The 22,994-nt window shown below is 39.8% G+C and overlaps 1 protein-coding gene across 2 annotated transcripts in view; it reads right to left on the reverse strand.

The window, feature by feature from the left end:
• kremen1 (kringle containing transmembrane protein 1) overlaps positions 1-22,994 on the reverse strand; it is a 68,893-nt gene that overhangs the window by 21,899 nt on the left and 24,000 nt on the right. For both annotated transcript variants that reach the window (XM_086206841.1, XM_086206840.1), the window contains exons 2-3: positions 20,965-21,127; positions 12,045-12,136 (exon numbers count right to left, since the gene is read on the reverse strand). In XM_086206841.1, the coding sequence (XP_086062967.1) occupies positions 12,045-12,136; positions 20,965-21,127 (255 nt within the window). The remainder of the gene's footprint in view (positions 1-12,044; positions 12,137-20,964; positions 21,128-22,994) is intronic.

Raw genomic sequence — 22,994 nt, forward strand, 5'->3', positions numbered from 1 at the left:
CCCATCGAGCTGCAAAAAAACATTCAAGAGAACGCTCCTTTCACAGATTATATTTCCCTATGTTGAGTTTTACATCACATAGAGATTTTGTTTCGATAGTTCTTAACTGCAACATGAATGCGAGACAAAACAACCTTTACTGAGGCCAAAATTTTTCTTTAAGCAGCGCCATTTGTTAATTAACGTGTAATTTCACTGGAAGTGGAGACAAGCCGTTAGTGCTCCCTCATTAGTCAAGAGAGTTAAAAAAGTAAAGTAAAAGCAAGAGTTTAAGAGCACATTCCTTAATGTAAGTGCTAAAAGGTTTGATGAAACTAATTTGAAACACAGGTATGATGGAGCCTTGGAAACACTTCCACAAGCCTAATGAACCTCCAGAAGGTTAACCATTCATATTTCTCTCTCTCTCTCTCTCTCTCTCTCTCTCTCTCTCTCTCTCTCTCACACACACACACACAAACACACACAGATGCACACACACTGACTTCTCAGGAATTCAAAGTGCAACAAAGCAAGGAAATATTACAGTTTTTATGTGATATCCACCCCCCATGCCATTCTGTCTCTCCTTTATTCCTTGCTCCATCTCCCTTTTACTGTGTTTCTGCCCTATTTATCACACACTTTTGTAGCATAGTATATTCAATATATAAACAAATACAGCTGCTGCATTTCATCAAACCAATGATTAGTCTTGCTGACTGCACCAGAGCCTGAGAAACACAAAAGTACCCGAGAAATATCCCACAAACTCCCCCAGGACACTCATTTCTGGAAACTCAGCATTGTTTATAAGAAGGTGGGTGTCGCTGTTATGTCTTTCACTGCTTCGTTTATGCTTTGTTTCAATGCGCAGATCATAAATTATTCTGGCCATAAAGATGATCATTTGTTCAACAATAAGGGAGTTATTACTTGACAGAAAGAGGGTATTTGTGTCTGACTGACTGAATTTACCAGTGGGATGTTCAGAATACAGTGTCAGCACGTGTGTGTGTGTGTTTTCCAGGTATTCCTCATGTTTTCTTGGGATATAAATCTGTTTTCCAAGTCACATGGCAGACCAGATTAAGGGTCAGTTAGGGTACCAGAAGTCAGAAAGTGCTCTGAAGTGACAGAAATGAAATGTGTGCGTGTCAGTATGGTATGTACAAGATTACTGTATCTGTACATCCTCTTTTATCCTTTTGAACATTGCATGTGTGTGAGTGAGTGTGTGTGTGTGTGTGTGTGTGTGTGTGTGTGTGCGCCATAGAGGCTATGTTACAACAGGATTGAGATGGAGGAGATCAATGACCCAGCCCGAGGCCCTGGGAGAGTGACTAACCATCTAATTAGAGGGAAGAGGGAAGAGCTGGAGCTTTAAATGAATAATTAGTGCCCTAGCAGAGACCGGACAGAACAATGCAGGGAGAGATGAAAAATGGTCGCCACATCGCCTCGCTCCACCTCTCCCGACAAACCAAATAGCCTGAGCCCCAAGGAGTCCCAGGGGACCTGATGTAGAGCAAATGGATGAAAAGATTAGCAGTCATTTTGTGGCCTCCTCAGGCAGTATTTAAGCACTACAGTGCATTTCCATATATCACGATATTTCAAAGAGATGGACTTCTCGTTTGTCCTGCTTATCTAGATGTCCATAAAGTGAATAGGTCCCCAAGACTGTGCAAAAAAAACGTACCTTCAACATGTGACATCAGTGGTTGATTTCACTGCATAAAGGGCGTGGTCCATAGCAAATAGTGAAAAAAATGGCCTTAACATAATTGATTTCTTATTTTTTCGGACGAAAAAGTAAGAATGCTCACGTTCGAGAGGACTAGGATGTTGCTGTCATGTGAACCAGCATCGCATCGCTGTCTCTCATTGTGACACAACAGAGTAGTATCGTTTAAACAAATGTGCTTTTTGGTAAAACCAGACTATGAGCTGAAAGCACCACCGCCCAGTTCCGCCTGCAAGTATGACAGTAAAAAAACAAACAAACATACAAGGTCTTTAATTAGATGTGCTTCAGTTGTTGTTGTTGTTGTTGTTATTCTTATTCCCTAAGCAAATGTCCACCTGTTCTTACTTGGAGATGAGCTGTCACTCTCTAGTTCTAAATGAGTTGACCTGCTATTAATCTCCTCTTTTCACCAACAGGTGACAAACAAGGACTTCCTAGTTGTTACGATTCAAATATTCTAGGTTGCTACTTTGCCTTGGTGATCAATACCTTTAATTCCCTAATGGGCCTTTGCAGAATTAACCTGAGCCATGTTGAAAGAGGGACTGCTGGGAGATCTTTCTAATGTCCTCTGGGTTGTTTTGGTGAGAGTCTCTACTTTCTGTCTGAGTTTCCTTGCTGCACCGCGGACAGAAAATTCCCTGGAGGGCAGGTGTGGTGGGGCTATGAGGAGGTCAGAGGTCAAATAACACAGAGGAAGTTCCCCCAACCACTTTCTTAAGGATAGGCCCAATATGAAGGATGTCGATGCCACAAAATCAGCAAACAATATTAGCACGATTTATCTCAGCTGGCTCTGATCTCTGAATATCTTGAGGATTCTTGATTTCAGGCTCCGTGGCTCTACAGTCCAAAATCTTTCTTCCTGTTTCCCAGAGGATGTTTATCAAGTCTAATTTTAGCAGGAAGTTAACATCATCCCCATGTGGACAGTCAAGTGTTCATTCAGGAGACAAAAACCTCCATTGTTTGAGTGCACAGGCTTTAAAACTTCAAAACTCCACACATATGGTATATTATTCCCTAAATAGCTGTACAAATTGAGGAGATGGTGTGATGGTTTTTATGAAAACTGTCAATTTATTTGGTAAGAAAAACCATCCTGAAAGGTAATTTGTCAACTTAGTCAGGGCACTGAGGCAACAATGAAAATTTTGGACCTTGATTGCTTCTTCTAACAATAAAAGGACACTTTATCATTCATTAATTATTTGAATAATACAAAAGGGGTTCTTTATGAAAGTAGCTCTCTCAAGGGGAGCCACATAATGAGCCTCTTCCTCTTGCCTCTGTTGTAACTGTGTGACACTTCCAAAGTAGCAATCTAAAGCTACTCCAATACAAGTGAATGTTGCCACAGTAACTGTGCATAAACACTGTTGCCACTGTTACAGGTAGAGCTAGTTTGAGAACCATTTTGAGAGACCAAAACCTGGGGGGGGGGGGGGGGGGGGGGGGGGGTTTACAAGATGATTAATGAAAGAGGAAGGAAAAAGGAAGAGGAAGAAATCTAATACTGACAAACACATCAAAAAGAAAAATCACTATTTGGTGGAGGACTTAACAGCTCATTTATATTTGAAATTTCACCCACACTGCTTCTTTTCATCAGAAGCGGAAAAAAAAGTGGAAAGTTGAAATACAAATGGACAAGTATGTAAAAATTGTACTCGCTGCGTAAATGTTACTTTCTTCCGTTGATCATTTTAGTAAAACTGAAGAACAAGTCAACCTTTTCGTTTGTTTTCTAACTTATTCCTATTTTAACTGTTTAAAAATAGCCACTCTAACCAAACCTTTACCAGCAGTGTGACATGTCTGACCTCAACCATAATTCTTAAATAATGAACTCTTTCCTATAATGGCCTCTTAAATAAGTAAACAATGGTAAGAAATCACTTCTCCAAAATATCCTCTCTCTTTTTAAGAATTGTCCAGATATATTCAGTTGCATGAATACACAAAATAGCTCCAACACGTATCCACTCTGAAGCGCTAAATAATTTTATGGTGTCCAAAGTATAACAAATAACCCACTCGCTTCTCACTCTGTGATGCCTGAACCTGCCTGGGAGGGTTGGCAGTGCTGAAAACCTGGTACAAGGCCACCTAAGAAAAATATTCAGCTTCTGAAAACAATGACAGAGTGAGATAAATACTGCAATAACAGAACCTGAAAGCATCTCTAGTTCAGGGAACCACAACAAGCCTGAGGCAAGGCTGTGGTGCTTTAGTCTGGGCTCTACTGCCAGACCACATGTCCAACATGTTCCACTTGTCTGGGCTTCTTGCTTATTCTGACTCACCCTTCTTGTTTCACTCGTTGACCCGTTTATGTGACTTTTCCATAGAATCTTTCGTAAAAACCTTTCAAGATGTAATTTCACTCAACCTTATCCACATTCATTTTTGTTTCCCACACTTTAATGTGTGTAATGATGCGATGCACCTTCTGTGGTGCAGAGACGGACGCACCTGCTCACCTTTGATAGGCATTATTTTTAACAAGCGTTTTGCCTGTTTTCATCTCAAGCATTGAGGAATCTTGCTTGGTCATGACTGCTCTGGACACGATATTGTATTTAAACCCGCATTCATGTTATCTCACTTAAATCACTAAAAGTTTGAATTTATGTCATAAATTCAATCATGGCGTAACCCAGTGCTGCTTTTTAAAACAATCCTATTTAAAACAGCTTTATTACCACGTTGAAAGTTTTAACATTAGAATATCTGGTCGCGTAGCTGTAATCAGAGGGTTACTGGGTTGATCCCTGGCTCCTTGACTAAAGCTGGTGCCCATCAAATCCTCCTTCCAAACCATATGAACATGATGAATATGTTAGAAAAACTTTGAGTGATTGGTAGACTGGAAGAGCACTAAATAAACCTACTTTTCAATCCTGCCGTCAATTTTAGCACATCATAAAGCTGTTGATTATTTAATTAGTGTGCAGCAAAATGGCATGAAATTAATGGAAAAGATATGCACTGTGGCTGCGCTGTAATTGGCTGTAATGGGTAAGTATTATGCAATAACAAATACACCGAAGGGCACATGAAGCCATTGACAAACGCTACCAACTGAAACACACCATTGGGGTGAATGAAATTAGCTCATTTTTACAATTTTCAGTGATTGGAAATATTTGTAAATGTACAACTCAATAAAATATGCCGTATACTAAAAAAAATGTATGTATATTGAGTTTTTTAGAGTTGATTTTACTCATAAAATGCCCTTACAAACATTAATTGACAAATTCAATTGCTTCAGGTGTCAGTTTGTGTTCTGAGAACTTGTGATAGACCTTTTCAAAACATTCGATGGGATTTTTACAGCGAGTGTTTAGTCATAAACCAAACTGAAATTGGTAAAGATTTTGAGCTGAAGTCAAGAGGAGCACTAAAGTCCAGAAGGGGACATTATACTGTATAGGGATATTAGTTTCTGGTCTCACTCCCACCCCTTCAACATTTTTTCTAGGTTGTCAACCTAGTGGCGGCGCATAGGAAAAGTCATGAGATCCTGAATTACACAAGCAGAGGGCACTCTGAGCACTCTGCATGTTCGTAATCTTGCTGACAGCCACGTCTTAGGATAATAAAGCCTTCAGCCAGACTCAGCGGAAAAAAATGCCATTTTCGCTACGCTAAATGGACCGAAAACGTAATGGGTTTTCCCTTGAACCCTGCTACACTCCTCCACCAATACGTTTGGGGAAAATCGGCCTCGTTGTTTTTATGTAATCCTGCTATCTCCATCTATTTATTGTGGAGACATGTAGTTCAAAACAATAATAGTGATGACATAATTTATTGGCTGCTATAATTAATAGGGAAGGGCTGTTTTAATAATTAATAATAGCAGCCTACAGTATTCTGCCAAAAATCGCCACAACAAGGATGTGAAACAATTTTACTGCAAGTCACAAAGCAGTAACCTTTAAAGCTTGTGTTTTTGTAGAAAAGATGGACATTTATGACTACCAAGACAGATGATTTCAAAAGAAGACAAGGTTGAAAACCTGTAAAACTGTGACCAAGGAGCAGGTTGGTTTCATCTCAAAGCCTTGAACAAGCCGTGCAGTTCTTGGACACAGATATGAATCTCATCTGATTCAGTTTCCTGAAGGTTGACTCAGATGTCTCACAACTTCAAAGTACCATTTAGCAGCTTTATAATCACTCTTAATTTTCACAATATCTCATCACTGCATAGTTTCCTCTGTCTTTCAGTACTAAAATCTTGGGCCAAACACATTACTCCTTTGTCTTAATGTCTTCAAGGTGTGTCTGCTTCACCTCCCAGATGTATGTGGTGATTGTAGACTATTGTTCCACAATGAAAGACACAGTTAATTAGACATTCTTCCATGTGTTCAGATAGATGAAAGAGTAGCCGATACATTCAGGTCACACAAGAAGCAACTTATATTCCCATGAACATCGTGACACTAATTGTTCTGACATGAATTATGACTCAAAGGGGTTGAAACACATCGCACTCCATCACTAACTGAAAAAGTCGATCATATGCTTTTATTGGGAACTATTTTCAAAAGCTAAAGGAGGTTTTGCATTCAGATATCACTGCACCTGATCAAGAAATAAATGATTTCTTGTAAATTGCATTTGCATTTTCATGACTCTGGTAAGTAAACATCCATTTTGGAGTCCATGAGGGAAAGACAATGTGATATTATAATTACCATCGTCATTATTTTTAAGAAGTAAATTGAATTAAGGGGAAAAGCTGCTCAACTTTTCCAGGAAAATAAAGTGGCACAACAAGTTTTTCTTGGTTATATGTTGTTGAGAAACAAGCTCGTGACATACACATCAAAGTCTCTTTGTCTTGGCAAGTGCTCAAGGACTCTGACAGTTTCACGCCACGTCAGTCAGCTTCAGCCGGGGCATATCAGCGAGCAGATGAATGTCAGGTTAAATGAACCACAGCAAAACAATACAGCCTGATCTACCCTGTAAGAAACGTGTTTTCGAAAAGACAGTTCATTTCTAACAATACAGAAAGGGATTTGTGATCTAAAGGTCCAAAAATACCCTGTGACAGTCTGGCCAGGGTGTACCCCACCTCTCGTCAAATGTCAGCTGGGATAGGCCCCAGCCCCGCCAGGTATAGAAAATGGATGGATGGATGGATAGAGGTCCAAAAATACAAAACAATGAGAAACACATGCAAAACTAGAGGACACACAGAGAATTGCCATTTTTCATTATGGTAAAAGGATGTGCACCAGAATTCTATGGGTTAATCTGAGCTACAACCCTCTAGGAAGTTTGATGACATTCGGCTGAAAGAAAGTCTGAAAAATTGATAAATGCAAAAACAAAAACAAAAAAAACCCAAACAAAACAAAACACCAAAAACATTATAGCATTCATTATGAGAATTCACTTTTCTGAATTTGTGTTTCTTTAAAATTCCAAACAATTTTTTTAGGTTTGGTCTGTAAAGTGAAATTTCCCATACTGCAATTGAACAAAATAATAAAGAAATTGGTCTAAAATGAAAGAAAACACATAATAACCCTCAAGGAATCACCTGTCCTGTGTGAAACTAAAAACTTAAGCACGTCAATAATTGACTAGGCTGTCAGAAGTACTTGACAAACTGAGGTGCTTGATGGACCCACTGGTGTGGCTGGGGGCTCGACTGGTAAATTCTTCACACTTCATTAGATTCTGTGTGACTTTGTCAGAGAGCATTAACACATAGAGGCACAAAACAGAAAGTATAATCCTGAAACGATCTTGACTTGTACTGCACAACACCTCAACAATTCAATGAGGCGAATGAATATTTCACAAGTATTTAGGCTGGTCTGCTATACAGGAAATTGGTTTCAATAAATAACAACAAGCCATGACAAGGCTGTGCTTAACTGAGTCTTTGGTGGCACTGAAATGAGAAGGGGAACTAAAGCGGCAGTGTCATGCTACGGTACTTGAAAAGAACATGGGAACACCAGTTTGTTCAGATGACAATGTGCATCGACAATGTCACTTTTTTGAAGTGTTAAAATAATTCCACCACATGATAATTGCTGCCAGGAGGGATTACTGGGATCAACAACACTACACTATAATCCACACTGTCCTCATATAACCTGCCAGGAAAGCGTCTACAGCACCAGGGTGTGTCACCCTCACCAGGGTGGCATGACCTTAGATGAAAGGGTGCCCAGCTGAATAACACTGGCAGGCTCCAGGTGCCTCGATCAGCTAGTGGCCTGCAACTACCAACTGCACCACATCAAATATAAGCAAAAAAGAGAGAAAAAAGGAGGCCCAGACAAAACAAAAGCTAGACAAAATGAAAACAAAGACCTTTGTTGCACTTTCTCTGGCACACAATGTTTTTCAGCCTTTTTTTGTGTGTGCAGGCTAGACACTGACACTAACCCGTTGTGTACAGAGATTCTGCAATCCTGGTGTTATGAAAATGCCATCATTATGGCGCTTTGCTTGTTTACACAGACCAAAACAAAGCTGGCTAATCCTGCCCACATGTGACTTTATAGGGAGTTCACGTGCAACTGGGGAGTGGGAATGTTCCAACCTCTGAGGTGGGAGAATGTACAGTTGAACAAGGAGGAAATTGGGTGACATCTGAGAGCTCATTGAAGGAGTTTGGTGCCACTTGCTGTGACAGCATTTGTGATAAAAGCTATTCCACCTATAGCTGCACACTGTAACTAAAAAAACCTGACTAAAAGTAGGAATTTTCCAGATGAAGGCAAGCTGCTGAAACATTTTTTGAAATGTGTTAACGCATCATTAAAACTAGAGTATGCAGCTACATTTAATGGCTTTCATCATTGTTTTCATTGGCGCGGCTTCACACCACTAAAGGTTTGCGTTTCACAGTGACTTCGAGTTTGTGAAGCACACAACGTATATTTGCTTTGTGCAAAATTAAGTCACCTAACTTTGATGTCATACTCAGCGCATTTTGTCTTTTTCAAGTGCAAGTTTTTGCGTCGCTAAGTAATGTTAGCCTCTTGCTAAATAGGTTAAGCAACTGATTGACCTTCATTTCCTCCCTGTGTTGGTAAGTTTGTCAAGCTTCTCTCTTTCATGTTTCTCATCTTCCAGCACGAGATTTCACAATTGTTTTGTATTACTGTTAACCAAGCCAAGTTCAGACTTTTATAAAATTCCTTCTGACCATGTTTTCCAAAATATAGGTTATTCAGTTCATGATCCTACCGTCTTGACCATGTAAGAGTCATGATCCAGTGAACTGGAGATCTGAGAAAAAAATCTGATCATGTGTAATTCAGTTTTTTGGTAAAACATTAAGAATGGCCACCTCGTGCTGGTAAGGGCAAGGTGGCCATTTCATTGTCTAATGAAAACTCAAAGTCTTCCCAGTAATTGATCACTAAATTCTTAAGGCAATTTTGAACAAATTTGAGATGACGATAGCCAACCGACTAGGAGAAGTATATCAAAGTGTCACTGTAATTTCCTTATTGCTCCAGGGGGGCACTATGACGAATCTGCCCCAAAATGTTATGTTTTTTCTTTAGTCCATACTGCAACCCCTCACTAAATTCAGTGAAAATCTACCACATAATCCCGCATAATCCTGTTGACAAACAAACACAAGTGAAATCATTATATCCTTGACAGAGGGTTTTTAAATTTTTTTGGACAAGCCCTCTCTGTGCAAGCCCTCGCCTCATGCCTTGGCCTTTCTCTTGTCCAATAAACATAAAAAAAAAATATTACACAACTATATTTCAAAATGCTAAAGTGTCATTTTTTTTCAATACTCTTGTGTTAAGAGTCTCACGTCATGAATGGTAAGTCAGTCTGTAATTTATGTAAATCAAGACGTCTCAAGTTATGAGTTACAACTGGAGACCCCAAATACTGTCATAAACCCCAAAATACCAGGAAAAACTCATAAAATTGGGCTGAGAAATGTGGACATCATCATGCATTCATTTACAAAAATGTAATTGGAGGGGAAGAAATTTTGCATTCATGGTCCTGAAGCAAACAAATCCCCTTTATTCCATCTCAGGGTGTTCTATACAGAGTGGCGAGGTGTAGAAGTGACGCTACATTCCTGCCCTGAAAACACTGTGTAAAAACCGTTGAGAGAGCATAAGTCCCCCGTCGCTTGGCAGCTGAAGGCAGTATATTGAGAGCAAGGACCAACAGAAGGTAAGGTACCATGTGGCGATTGTGGTTTCACAATAAATGAAACGGATCATTTGTGTCTGGAAGCTCCCTAGTATCCCTGCAGGGAGAAACTGTTTTCATGTCACTGAATGCCTGGCTCACAGCAAACTTCATTTCTTTTTTCTTACATTACAATACTCTGTATAACTTTTAATGCCCCAAAAGAAAAAAAAGGAAGATTTACACTCGATATGGGCGAAGTTCTCAGCCGTTAGAAATTTGCCACATGTCAAAGGGATGAGTTACATGCTATGGAGTACTGGATCCTAGACAAAAACAAGACTGAACCAGCGCATGGTAAGCCCATCTGGAACAAAAGCTGGCCTAATTTTACCAAAGATAGAGGACAAGACTGGTTCCAAACAGAGGCGGTGTGGGCTGCACTATTCTTCCCTCCAAAACCATACAGGTTTGGGATATTGGCCTAGACACACTGAGTTAAATGGGCAGTTGTTTGAAGTAGGTCAGTCAAAAGTCTAATGGGAAGCTGCTATACACATGCAATCATTCACACATGCAAAAACACCATGGATAAATATGTGGATACACACAAGCCATCCAGCCAACAGGCATTATTAGATGGTTTAATGGCTCTAAGCTATTCTGAGCTATTCAAACAGCAGGCTTTAGTCAAGCATGCTACTCAGACGGGATAATGGTGGGATAGCTAGAGGGGGTGGGGTGGGGGTGGGGGAATACTTGAGACCTGGCGGTAAAGTGTACCTCCCGCTATGTACCCTGCAGCTGTGACTACTGTCCACCACGTTACCTCAAGTTCGACCACATGATGCATTTTTATGTATTTAGGCGAGGCTTTTATCTGTGCAGGCAATGGGCCACATTCATGACACATTCTTACTCAGAAATCTGTTCTTGAAGACGAAGGACAATTTTAGCCCTCAATTTAGTCTACCAGACAGGAAGTAAAGCCTGATGACAATTGTAATTTGCTCCAGGCTTTACTTCCTGTCGATAAGACTAAATTGAGGTATAAAAGAAAAAAATTTGAAAAATATTTAAATTCTACAAGAACTGTGAATCACTATTACAGTCTACTGTGATTTTGTTGGTTGCCTGATTCTAGAACTTCTGTACAAGTTTAATCGAACACTAAACATTCAAGAGGACCTATAAATGCCAGGCCGAAATGAAAACTACCCCAGGTGCATATGTAAGCCTTTAAATCACCATCCTTTAAATAAATATACAAAACTTGGCTTCAAAAAGGGATAAATGTACACTAGATTAAAGATTTTAAAATTTGTAATTACTTTTATAATTAAAATAAACCAACCTTTAGCAGGTGCTGCTATTACTTAAGGTGAAAAAGACAACTGTTATAAAAGCAGATAGACTATGATGAAGCAATTGCATAACTACCCCACTTCCATCTTGACATATCGCTTCAGGAAATATTAAAAAATCAATTTATGATACTTAAAAAAATACGAATCATCATTCCCCAATTAAAAATATAAAACATCCGGCACCATGATGATCATTCTGCGCTTCCCTAGTAGGAATAATAATGATCAAAAAAGAACAGGTTGATGTGCCTCAGTCTGTTTTCAATGGCAGTGATTAAAAAGGTGCAGGCAATAATCATAATGGGATTAAAGACTTGTACGTCTTTGTAGAGGCAGCATTAAGCTCTAAAACCATCACACACATTTATACAGGCATTACTGGACAGCAACTCGTGCACAAAACACATCTACAAACAGATACATACACCAAATCACTCCCATTAAAAAGCCAGTCCAAACAAGCTAAAAAGCCAAAAGGGAAACAAATCTTAAGCACACACACACACACGCACACACGCACACACTACAGAGGCAGTGATTGACAGCTCGTATTAAAGTAAGGGCAGGCCCATACATGGCAGGTTTAGGGGTGATGGGAGGCAATTAGAAGCATTTTTTGGACGATAATAGCTGTACACAAGCCACAGAGTCTATAAAAGCCATTCATAGAGGGAGAGCAGATGAGCAGAATGATGAAAATTGCTGGTGCTTATGTGTGTGATATGGCCCCCGGGGCATGGAGGGGCAGGAGAATGACAGACAGAGATAACGGAGGAATGGTGATCCCTTACTCTGGCATGTTGGGATGTCACAGTATCGCCAGTAGATTCCATCTTCGTGGTCTGCGATGTAGCACCATGGTTGAACGTCCCCATCAGGGTTCCTGCAGACATGGAGGCCAATAAGTTAGATTACAAAGCTGGCAAACCTCATGTGATGGAACATGGGTTTTAAGACCTGAGGCAACATCCACATGGTGGCTATTTAAGTACTGCTTACTGATTTTTATCAAACAACAGGGTAAAGGCAGGTCATTTTTACAAAGAAACTAAACCTGTAAAACCTTTTCTTAAGTTTTTATTTCATGTTTTTTTTTATCTGCTACAGAGGTGAAATAAAGGTTTTAGTGAATGTTGACAATTCTATCAAGTTTTTGAGCGACCCCTTGGGTTTTTAGGTTGTTTACAAAAATGAAGAAAATGGGTTAAAGATGACAAGCAACATTTTCCCACTGTTTTTGTTTCTTGTCCTGAATAATCAGGTATTTTGTTTGTACCTGTATTGTATCTTTGTGTGAAATACAGGTACTGCAAAAAGATGACATATCTGATCAGACACTCGACATCCTGTTTTTTCAGACCTTTAAATCTTCTCTCTTACTCATTTTGATATATTCACAATCATAAAATAGTATTGTTTGCCTATTGCCTTAATTTTTTCTTTTGCTCATCCTTGAAACTCAGCCAAAAAAAACAAAAAGAAGACGTAAAATGCTGTTTTTCTACTGTACTTCAGAGAGGGGACAGAACAAATGGTTATTCGGTTGAATCAGCAACACCTTATTAAATGTTGAGGAAACTTAGATAATTTTGAGCCATTTTTTTCAACTGCTTCCAGGTTCAAGATGTGTTGGTAAGACGCTAAATGTTAGAGAGGAAAGAGAAAAGGGATAAGAAATTAATGATGTAATGGGAGGAATATAAGGACAAAAAAGCAACACAAAGACAGGCTATCCACTGAAAGCCCCACAGTAAAGAGTTGAAAATTCAATAGTGTTGCAGAGGGAGATTATCTTGCTGTGTCAATCATCTGCAGTTGTTAGTTCAGTTTAGCCTCTTCCTCTGTGCTCTGGTGGCTTGACCATGCGTGTCAGGCGAGGCCCAGGCCAATGGGCCTTGATGGGTGGAGATGGCTACAGGTCAGAGGGGGGAACACTCTTTGTTCTGGGCCAGACACAGAGCTGAAAAAGGGACGGCCAAAGCTTTTGTCTGAAACTGCAGCCTCTTTTGAACCACATCAAGGCACTTTTAACTCATCATAATGAGGGTGACAGACCCCTCGGAGCTTTTGCTTTTCATTTTCACTTACAAAGGCAATCAGGGGAGGGATTGAAGAAGATGAAAATACCTAAAATTTTGTACATGTTCCAAATCCCCCATAGTAATAATGGGAATCTGTTAATCACGACCCTTATGGCATCATCTACATTGCTGATAAATGAAATCAAACGTGACAAATGTGGCTATTTCAGCTGGATTTCATGATTACTCTAAAGACACACAGTGTCCACTAGTACAGTGCTCTAATGTGACATCGCTTTTTTCAGCCTGGACTGTAATTGTAAAGGACCTTTTCTCTTCTCTTTTGACACACCTCATTGTAGCGTCTTGAAAAAACCCTGCGGCACTGCACTATCCCGTTTCACCCTTTGTGAGCAAAGTTGTGAAGGGCGTTTCCATTTCTTTTCTTCTCCTATCAAAAACAGTATCCTAGGTTTCCTCCTCTCTTTTCACAGTCAGAATGGGGTACTGACAAAGATGTCGTTGTATAGACTTTCTGAAATGAATTCAAGTTGAAGTGCCTTCAAGCTTTTCAGGTCAACACATCACTCTTTTTCTTTGCAGCTCAGAGGTGTTTAAAGAATCTAGGCACATTGTTATCTTATATTTATCGTACCATCATATCAAGATGTTATGTGCTCATTCTGAAATCTTCCAAATGTTCAAAAGCTTTGTTTTCCACTAAATTTCATCACTGTGTCATGAGCCTACATCTGTTTGCTGCTCCACCCAACGAGGAGGAAGACACATGCTGAAAAGGAGAAAAAACTCGATCCAATCATCAAAACATTGGCTCAATTTCTCTCTCCCTTTATTTGTTATAAGACTCCCACAACTCATCTTAAGCAACTTCCATAATTCATTTAATCACCCAAATGAGGCAGACATATATTACAACCATCAGCACCACCACCCATCCCACGTCTGAACCAAATGATGCTGTGGTGTTCTTTTCTGTTTGAACAGTTTCATCTTTTTGAATAACCTGCACATAGCAGGACCATCTGCAGAGTTAATGACTGTCACGAGGGGATTTTCAAATCTGAAATGATTTTTAAATACCTGGGAGACCTCATATTTAATACGATATTTCCCATTTAATCATATGTATGCACACGGGATGATTCAATCAAGACGTAGGACCATATACCGTACCTAAAGGTCATCCTAAAAAAATAAGAGGAGGTGGAATGTTGTAAATAGTTTGTCTGCGTAATGTTCGCTTAAAAAATAAACAGAAAAAGAGGAAAAATTACAGAAGAAGCCATGTCTGAGAAGACGAAAGAAACATGGATTATACTTTATTTTGCACGTCGAGCTAGAGGTGAGTTGGAACTAAAGTTTTATTACTGTTTACAAACAGGGATGGTGCTAACTACTGCTCCAAGTTAAGCTACACTGTATCGATGATTCTTCATTGGCTGTTAAATTTCTGCTCAAAATTGCATCAGTGTTTCTTTCACACTACATAATTTCAAGTAAAATTTTCCAAACCAGTTGGGAACATTAAGATTATGTCTGTTAACCTCTCACACGACAGGAGCATTTGGGCAGATCATCTGATCAGCTCAGGCTAGAATTGGGTACACGCCTGAAATCATTGGGAAGGGCAAGCCAGACCCATTTTATTATTCTGAAGTGTGCTGTCAGTTTCAGGTGAACAAGCTAGCACACATGACAGAGAGACATAATCAATCTGGCCCTGAGGTGCAAATGTGTGTGTGTGTTCAGGTGTGGATCTGGAAAGCAGACAGCCTCAGATTAGTGGAGGTGCCAGAATGCTGATATGAGTGAACCTTGATTAACCGAAATCCATCCGTTTAACCCGGCAGCACAGAGAAACACTGCGGTCCTCATGGTGACCGATAAAAGTTACAGCAAGTTTGTAGTTGAGGTTCTGTAAGTTGTGTGTGTGTGTGTGTGTGTGTGTGTGTGTGTGTGTGTGTGTGTGTGTGTGAGTGTGTGTGCGTGTGTTTGTGTGTGTGTATGTCTTCAGGGCTTTTTGGGTAGGTTGAGTTCATATCCGTGTGCGTCAGAGAAGGCCTGAGTGGAAGAGCTTGTTGAAACACTCCCATACCCAGAGGTACATCGCAGAAGATGTTTGGACTCTTAATTGGCACAATTATGCTGATTGACTCATTTTGCTCAGAGTGAGCCACATAGTTAGGTACAGAGCCAATTAGAGCCACATTTGCCTCGCAGGGCTTTGTGGTCCTGCATAAGAGGAGAGAGGCTGAGAAAAACAGCTGTTCTAAATTGGCCGCTGTTCAAACGCTTTTCTTTAATAACCATTTTCCAAAAACTTTAATCAGAAAATGTATGATCGCCTTTAAAATACTTGGCACTGTGGGCCTACTTATAAAACTCTAAAAATCATTACCATCAAACAGTATGTGCAAAAAGTGCAAATAACATGTCCACAGAGCACTCATGAGTAAACTCAGAGATTATGTTGAAAAAGACACGTAACTAAAGCGAGTTTTGGTACATTAGAAAGAACACTGAGTGAAATACGGTAGTGAGAAGCTTGTCATGACTGGGATTCGAGGTCAACAACAGATCAGACTCTTGCAATTTACTGCCTGGGAGAAGACCCTTTAATTGACTTGGATAACTTATCGTGCAAACTGCTGCCTGCTGTGTTGCTGCATGAATGAATGTATTGTAGAAGAGGGCTTGCTGGCCATGATCTGATATCAGTCTACTGTCTATTGTTGTTCTGTCATGGTCTAGTTGCGCCAAATACAAGGTTGCAGTGTGTCATGTGGGCTAGTATATAAGCCACTGTTTTCATTCACTGATCTTTAAACAATATATAACTAACATCCTGCAGTGTAATATTTGTATTTGCCCCAGTTTGTCAAAGTCACTTTTGCCTGCGGGGGAGCAGAATGCTTTTTTTCATGCTCACAGCAGTGAATCTAAATACATTTTTGTCTTTTAAGTAAAGGGGGATACTCAGGATAGTCAGGAGAGATAACGTACACCTGCTTCTGCTGGAACTATGTGTTCTATTGCACTGAGGCCTGCAGATTAGCTAAAGCACCAAGGACTGTTTTCAGGAAGCAATAACGATAGAAAAAAAAAATTTCCCTGCAAACAGTTTGACTTGTCAAAGCAACAAAACCACAGATGAAAGCACGGATATTAACAACAGACCTGAGAGTGGACAATACAAGAGGCCTGATTTTGCTTCCTAATCGTTCTTAAAAATATATCTTTATATATTTTAAGGGGAATTTTTGCCTTAATTAGACTGGGGTTAGGGAAAGACAGTCAGGATCTATTGTCAGGACTCAAACCAAGGACTTGCTGGTCAATTTGGGAGGAACTTCAACCAATTTTTTAATTATGTGGCAACCTATAATCTTTTCAGCAGCAGGTGTAGTTGTAAATAGAAAGTTTTATCCCAAAACCTTGAAAGAAAATCTCTTTATGATTTGAATATATTTGCAGTTTGGGTGAACTAACTGATGTCAAAACATTTCAATTGTACATTTTATTGCGTGTAACGACTCCTGAAACAACTTTAACATTGATTATTGATGGTTCGGCACCTCCCAGTACATCTTATCTCAGTGCTTTTAATTTCTTCAGTTTAACAAACCAGCTCACATGGGTCTTAACAAAGTAACATAAACAGGCTAACAGCTCAGCTGCAGTTTGCCTGACCTCACATTTGCACCTGACATCATGGGGATTCAATTACAATTAACTTGACGAACAGTATTCACTCTGGTACTTCCATTATCTTATTTATGTATAGGAAAAGCATTACAGGCCAAATTAGACACTCATAAATTGTGCAACAGTCACACCTGCATATAAACAGCCAGGAAATGGCTGGCAAAGCCATTCAACCACCCACTGAACCATCATGCACTTCACACATTGTAATGCATGGGGGTGTGGGGGGTGGGGTCCAATTTAGCCTGTATAGGACGAGACTGGAAGGAACGACAAATCAGACTTTGCGGGATTTCCTTCTTTATGAATGTCATGAAGTATTCAGGAAATGTTAAGGACCTACTCAAGAAATATATAAAATAAATAAAGGTCTGGTATGAGTGCGAAAATGTCTGAATGAAATACCAGGCTTAAAGGAGCAGATCATCCACGACTTGATAAATTCTTAGTTGGACCTGCATATGGATAAGTAATGTGACATTCACTGTTGAGTCTTGCTAAATCTCAGCTTAGACACGACAACTCTTGTCCTTTTCCTGAAGCTTTGTGCTCATCTTTTTTTTTTTCCAGAGAAATAATGTGACATTTCCCCTCTTCCCAGTTTCTGTTTTCAGTGGAATATTTTATAGCCAGCTATAAAAATGAATTGTGGTGGCTCTTTGGACTGTTTCACCAGCACCGCCATGGTGCCCTCTTGTCTAAATCCCCATGCATAGAAAATACCAGTGATGGGACGAGAATTGAGTTTGAAAAACGTCCCAGCCTCTCAACATCTGATACATGTTTAGAGCCATGTGCTTGAACAAAGACATGTAGTGAAGCAAGGAATTATCCACCTGTGCCCTGGCCTCTGCTCGCGCCTCATAAACCCACAATTTGCCTCAGGCTCAGGCAGGCCAAAACTGCCGTTGCTCTCTTTTCTTACCCCTCATTCATGCTGTAATTTATTCCCTATTTGTCAAAAAAACTAAGAAGATCTGGCCAGAAATGTCCACAAAAATGTAGTACTTTGATAAAGGATGAACAGAGATCAAGGAGACAGGAAAGAGTTTGAAGGTTTAAGGAGTTTGGGAAATACTGGAATCAGAGCTTGAATTGCACAATGCACTTAATGTAAATCAGGAGTCGTGAAATCCAAATTGTTCAACAATCCATGTCAAAAAGCAATATTCTGAGCCCCCCACCCCCACCCCCCATCCCTCATGGTTGATTAACCGTTTGCTATAGGCACACATACATGGGTTAATGCTTGCATGAACACTTGACCCTGTGCAGACATGCCATAAATGCTGTCCCTCATATTTCACAATGAAGTGGCCAATTTGATTCCAATGGCACAGTGAGGGACTGACTCTTTACAAGGAGAATGTCTGAAAGAAAGTGAGAATAGTTGTTGAATAGTGACAAAAAAATCCCCTTGTCGGGAAGAAACAAAGCGAGCTGTCGGTGAGTTAGAGAAGTGGCTATCCACAGCCAAATCCAAACAATGAAGATGTCCATTTTGCACTTTTTGGAAATGTGCAGGGAGAACCTTCCGCAATCATCAGCATGTATCTTCCTCATAAATCTTCGGATTTTCCTTCAAGTTCAAGCAAAAACATATCCATCCAGTGCCACTTCAAAGCATTGTTGCATTATGGGTTTACAACCATGACTTCAAAAAATGTTTTTGAGGCCGAGAAGGTTGGAGGGTTGGGGGGGGGGGGGTGTTCTGTTACTTAAGGCATGGCAGCCAAGCCACTGTTCTGGAAGTCTCCATGAATTCTATCTTAATGGCAAAAAAATGTGTCTCCTTGAAAATACAAAAGTCTGACAGTCACACATACATACAGCAGACACGGTTGCACTCTGAGTGTGACAGATAGATAAAGAGAGTTTAAAGCCACCATGTCCCTTCACATTCCAGGGATGAACGATGGAGATTTGCCTACACAAACTTTTCATGCATGTTTGCGTCCTTGTGATGATGGGGCGAAACGTGCATTAAAATATTCAGAGGCAAAAACGTCTGAGCTGAAACCCTTACACAACAACCTGCTTTTAAATGATTCAAAAAGTCAAACGCTTTGTTGAGGAAGTTCAAAGACGCTGCATCAGCTTAAAAGTGTTACAAGGAACATTTTTGACATCAGTTGAATAAATGATAACGATCAAAAACAAACAACTGCTACAAGACTGGTAGGCTGTGGCCTACTGTTTAAGAAGTTGGATTAAATCTACTGGATTTCCAGCGTGAAAAAATATTGATTTACACTGTGAAACAAGAGGGAAGATGCGTTGTTATTCAATTAGTGCAGACAGTGCTTTTATGAAATGGTGGCTACTGAAATGAGTTAGAAGACTTGAAGAAGTGGCTGCAGAAACTGTGAAACAAAGTAAATTCATTTTCTTTCAATATGAAAAACCGCAGACTCTATCAACAGACCATACAACCTGTGTTACATAGCCAGCAGCATGAATTTAATGCTAATGCTGAGACTGCAAATATAGAGTGCATTGCTAACTGATGACAGCTGAGATGGGTGACGTGCAGCTGTGATATACACTGCGTGCAACCCACCAACACCAATATCTGTAACCACAGTACACAATTTTAAACGGCCCTAAATTAAACCTAAGCCTTTACGTATTTTTCTCACATGTTTTATTCATATAGCACTTTAAAGCTCAAAGTGCTTCCCGGACTAGCCAATTCACCGTCAATAAGCAGCACGTAGAACAATTGCAAAAAGGCAAAAACTCATTATTGCATGCATGAAAAACAATAAATAAAACAAATCTGCTCCAATAACCTAAACCCTAGGCTTAACTACAAATTTCTCCTTGTGTTTTCGCCCTCGTGTCTCTTCCTCACTTGTCTGTCGGTCACTGAAATCATCGATTTACAATCTGCTTTCAACATATAATAAATAATAATTTGGCCACTAAATGTTCACAAGTAAATAAGCAGAATACTCTAATTTTACATTTACCACCCAAGTTGTTGGACCCTAAAGTTGTACATCCACGAAAAGAAGGCTTTAATCTAGTAAACAACCAGAAGTTTGTTCACTTTTGACCATGGCTGGCTGAAGAAAACTCACAAAATGTTTTCCAATTTGGATAATTAGGGGACAGACTCTACATGCTGAATGCTTAAATGTTAAAAACTGCTTTGAAGATTGCTCTTGCACACTCTGAAGAGACGTCCAACAAGCTGTTGATGCAGACACAGAAATGCTTATTAAGAATTAAGTATACACCTGGGTATTTCTTACATTTTCACAACTCACATAGTAGCAGGAATGCACTAAATACTCAACTTGACATCATATGTGGGTGTTGGCAAGGCTCTCCCTCTCCTTAGTCACCACTACATGCTTTAGTCCACTTAGTGAAGCTGGTGCAAAAACTATCTCAGAGTATATTCTTTATGCCCACTATTCACACACCTTTGTCCACAGATCTTTAACTTCACCCTTATTACCTCAGCCTTCCATTCATCACCTTCTGTTCTCCTTTTGTGCACGAAAATCGCATTTTCATATCACCCTGATGTCTGTCTATGAATTTTGGTCCAAAACTGAATTGAACTGTATCACTCTATCTGACATGCTGATGCTGCTCGATATCAGGATCCTTCCCATACATTCATAATCTACTAGTATAGATTTTTTTTTTGTAATAATAAAATGTGGCTGTGTGTGTGTGGATGTCCCTTAAATTTAATATCTATTGATTTTTGATTTTTTTTTTTTTTTAAACTTTCTGTACATTTTTTTGGAAGTTTTCCCTCACCTAGACAACGGGGGTCTAAGGTCAGAGAATGTCCCACGATGTACAGATTAAAATGCCCCTTAGGGCCTCTTCAGATTTTTGACTTCAGGTTTAATAAACAAAATTTGATTAAATGAAATGTAGATTAAAACATAATCATAAAAATGTATTTCTCCGGACTTCAAGATTAAGAAACAATACATCGAACCTGCAGTAGTTGTGGCTGCCCAAACCCCCCTCTCCGTTAGGGTATTTGAGTGTGTTGTAAGGGTGCTGGAACGTCTCATTCCAGAAGAGGCAGGGTTTACCACCATGCAGGTTGGTCTGGTTCTGGAAGCCCCTGTAGTCCTCTCCGTTGGCAGTGTAACACTCTGTAGAATAAACAGAGAAGGTGCAAGAAATAAAACAACATGTTAGATGTCTATCAAGAGAGGAATCAAACGGTTGACAAGAGCTTTTAAGTAGGCATAAAAATACGCCACATGTGACCTGCATTATTGAGAATCTGGGATTAGTAAAATGCTCTCATGCTATTAAAATGTTTTAATGTATTTGGAATGATCACAGACAATAAGTTTGGAATAACTTTTTTTCTTTGCCCTGACTCATTTCATTTCAGGTCTTGCCAAACATGTAAAAGAAAAATCTTCCCCGGTATTGTTTCAATTAACATCAACGCATGGCTTGAATTTCCAGGAAGTGCATGACAACCATATGGCTGAGAGAGAGAGAGAGAGAGAGAGAGAGAGGGAGGGAGAGAGAGAGAGAGAGAGAGAGAGATGGGCTTCCAAGGCAAAACAATAGCTGGTTGAAGGCTTTTCTTCCTTGAAAAAAGGGAGTTCAAATAAACAATGGCTGATGGGAGTGTGATGAGCTATCAACGCTCATCGCCCTGAGCCTAGGGGGACTCCTGTTAGCTTTATCTACAACTGAATTCCTCTTTTGATTACATTAATATGGAAAATGTGAATTTACCATGAGCTTGTTATGATCATTCCTCGTGCAGGATCTCACTGTTGACAGAGCAAGAGACCCCTTCATGTATAAAACAGATTTTTTTTTCTGTCTACATACGTTGACTCTGCCAAAAGTAGATATAATGTGCCACAAGGGAAACTCTGTTTTATGTACATTCTCTTTTCTTAAATATAAAAACTCATCTACTAAATGCCAAGCAAGTGCACACGGGACTATTAGAAAAATTACACATCATGCCTGTCAATCAAATGTTAACAAGAAAAACAATACTCCTTTGTTTGATTTGTCTCCATGGGGTCTTGTTGCTATGTATGGGGTTAGCCAATGACCGTCCCCTTTCATCAAGTCAAGCTGTCTTGGCTGAGTATGAGCTAATGCATTGCAATATGACAGTCATTACTCCCCTTGGTGAGCCAGCTGTGCTTCGAGGCACGTTCTCATTTTCGTTCTAGTACAAGGTTTCTCAACGTTCTCTCTCACTCACTTGCTTATATCCTATTGTCTGTTCTCTTCTCTCCTATGCTGCTTTTGCCTTTTCTTTCATCCTCTTTCAACTCGCAACATGTCTTTGGGGAATGCTAAGCTTCACGGCCTTGTAATGCAACTTCTTTTAACTGTTGCTAGGTCCATCTTCTGATGATGGCAACCTCCATATTTCTGAAGTCCAGAGGTGCTTCAGCATCAGTTCCAGGAGCCCGATAATGAAAATAAGTTCACATACTGCTCATAAATCTTCACAAAGTGACTAAATGGAGCTGTGCAGGGTCAAACAAATAATTAAACGTGAAAGTTAATGAGCATCCCGTACATTCTACCATACTTTTCTATATTTACAGCTGTTGTTTTGAATGCCTCTAGCCTCTGGCATTCATCAAGAAAGTGCAGATAACTATTTCTTTTCGAGTAAATCAGAGCCCCCCAGCTGTTCTCAGTTTTGCTTAATTAAAGTGGTTTTTGCCTGTGTGCAGTCAAGCTTAAGAGCCATCTATCGTTTGGCTGACAGGAGCTCAACAACAGCAAGAAGCGGCGGGGAGTCAAGTTCCTTCAAATAAGATGCCACTCCATTGTCTGTAAATGGCTCCCACTCTTTACAAATGGATATGAAGTTGGCATACATGGACATCAACTGCTGTAAACCCACTTCAGAGTGGCTGAGGCAGAACACAACCCCATAAAACAAGAAAAGCAGTTTAATAATGCTACAAAAAGGGCAAGATCTTGCCACCTTTACACGAGGGAGCAATGAGAGAGGGGTGGAGG

The sequence above is a fragment of the Aulostomus chinensis genome, chromosome 6 (assembly GCF_037954235.1).
Source record: "Aulostomus chinensis isolate RoL2024-O1b breed Wild chromosome 6, RoL_Achi_v1.0, whole genome shotgun sequence".
In the NCBI taxonomy this organism is placed as follows: Eukaryota; Metazoa; Chordata; class Actinopteri; order Syngnathiformes; family Aulostomidae; genus Aulostomus; species Aulostomus chinensis.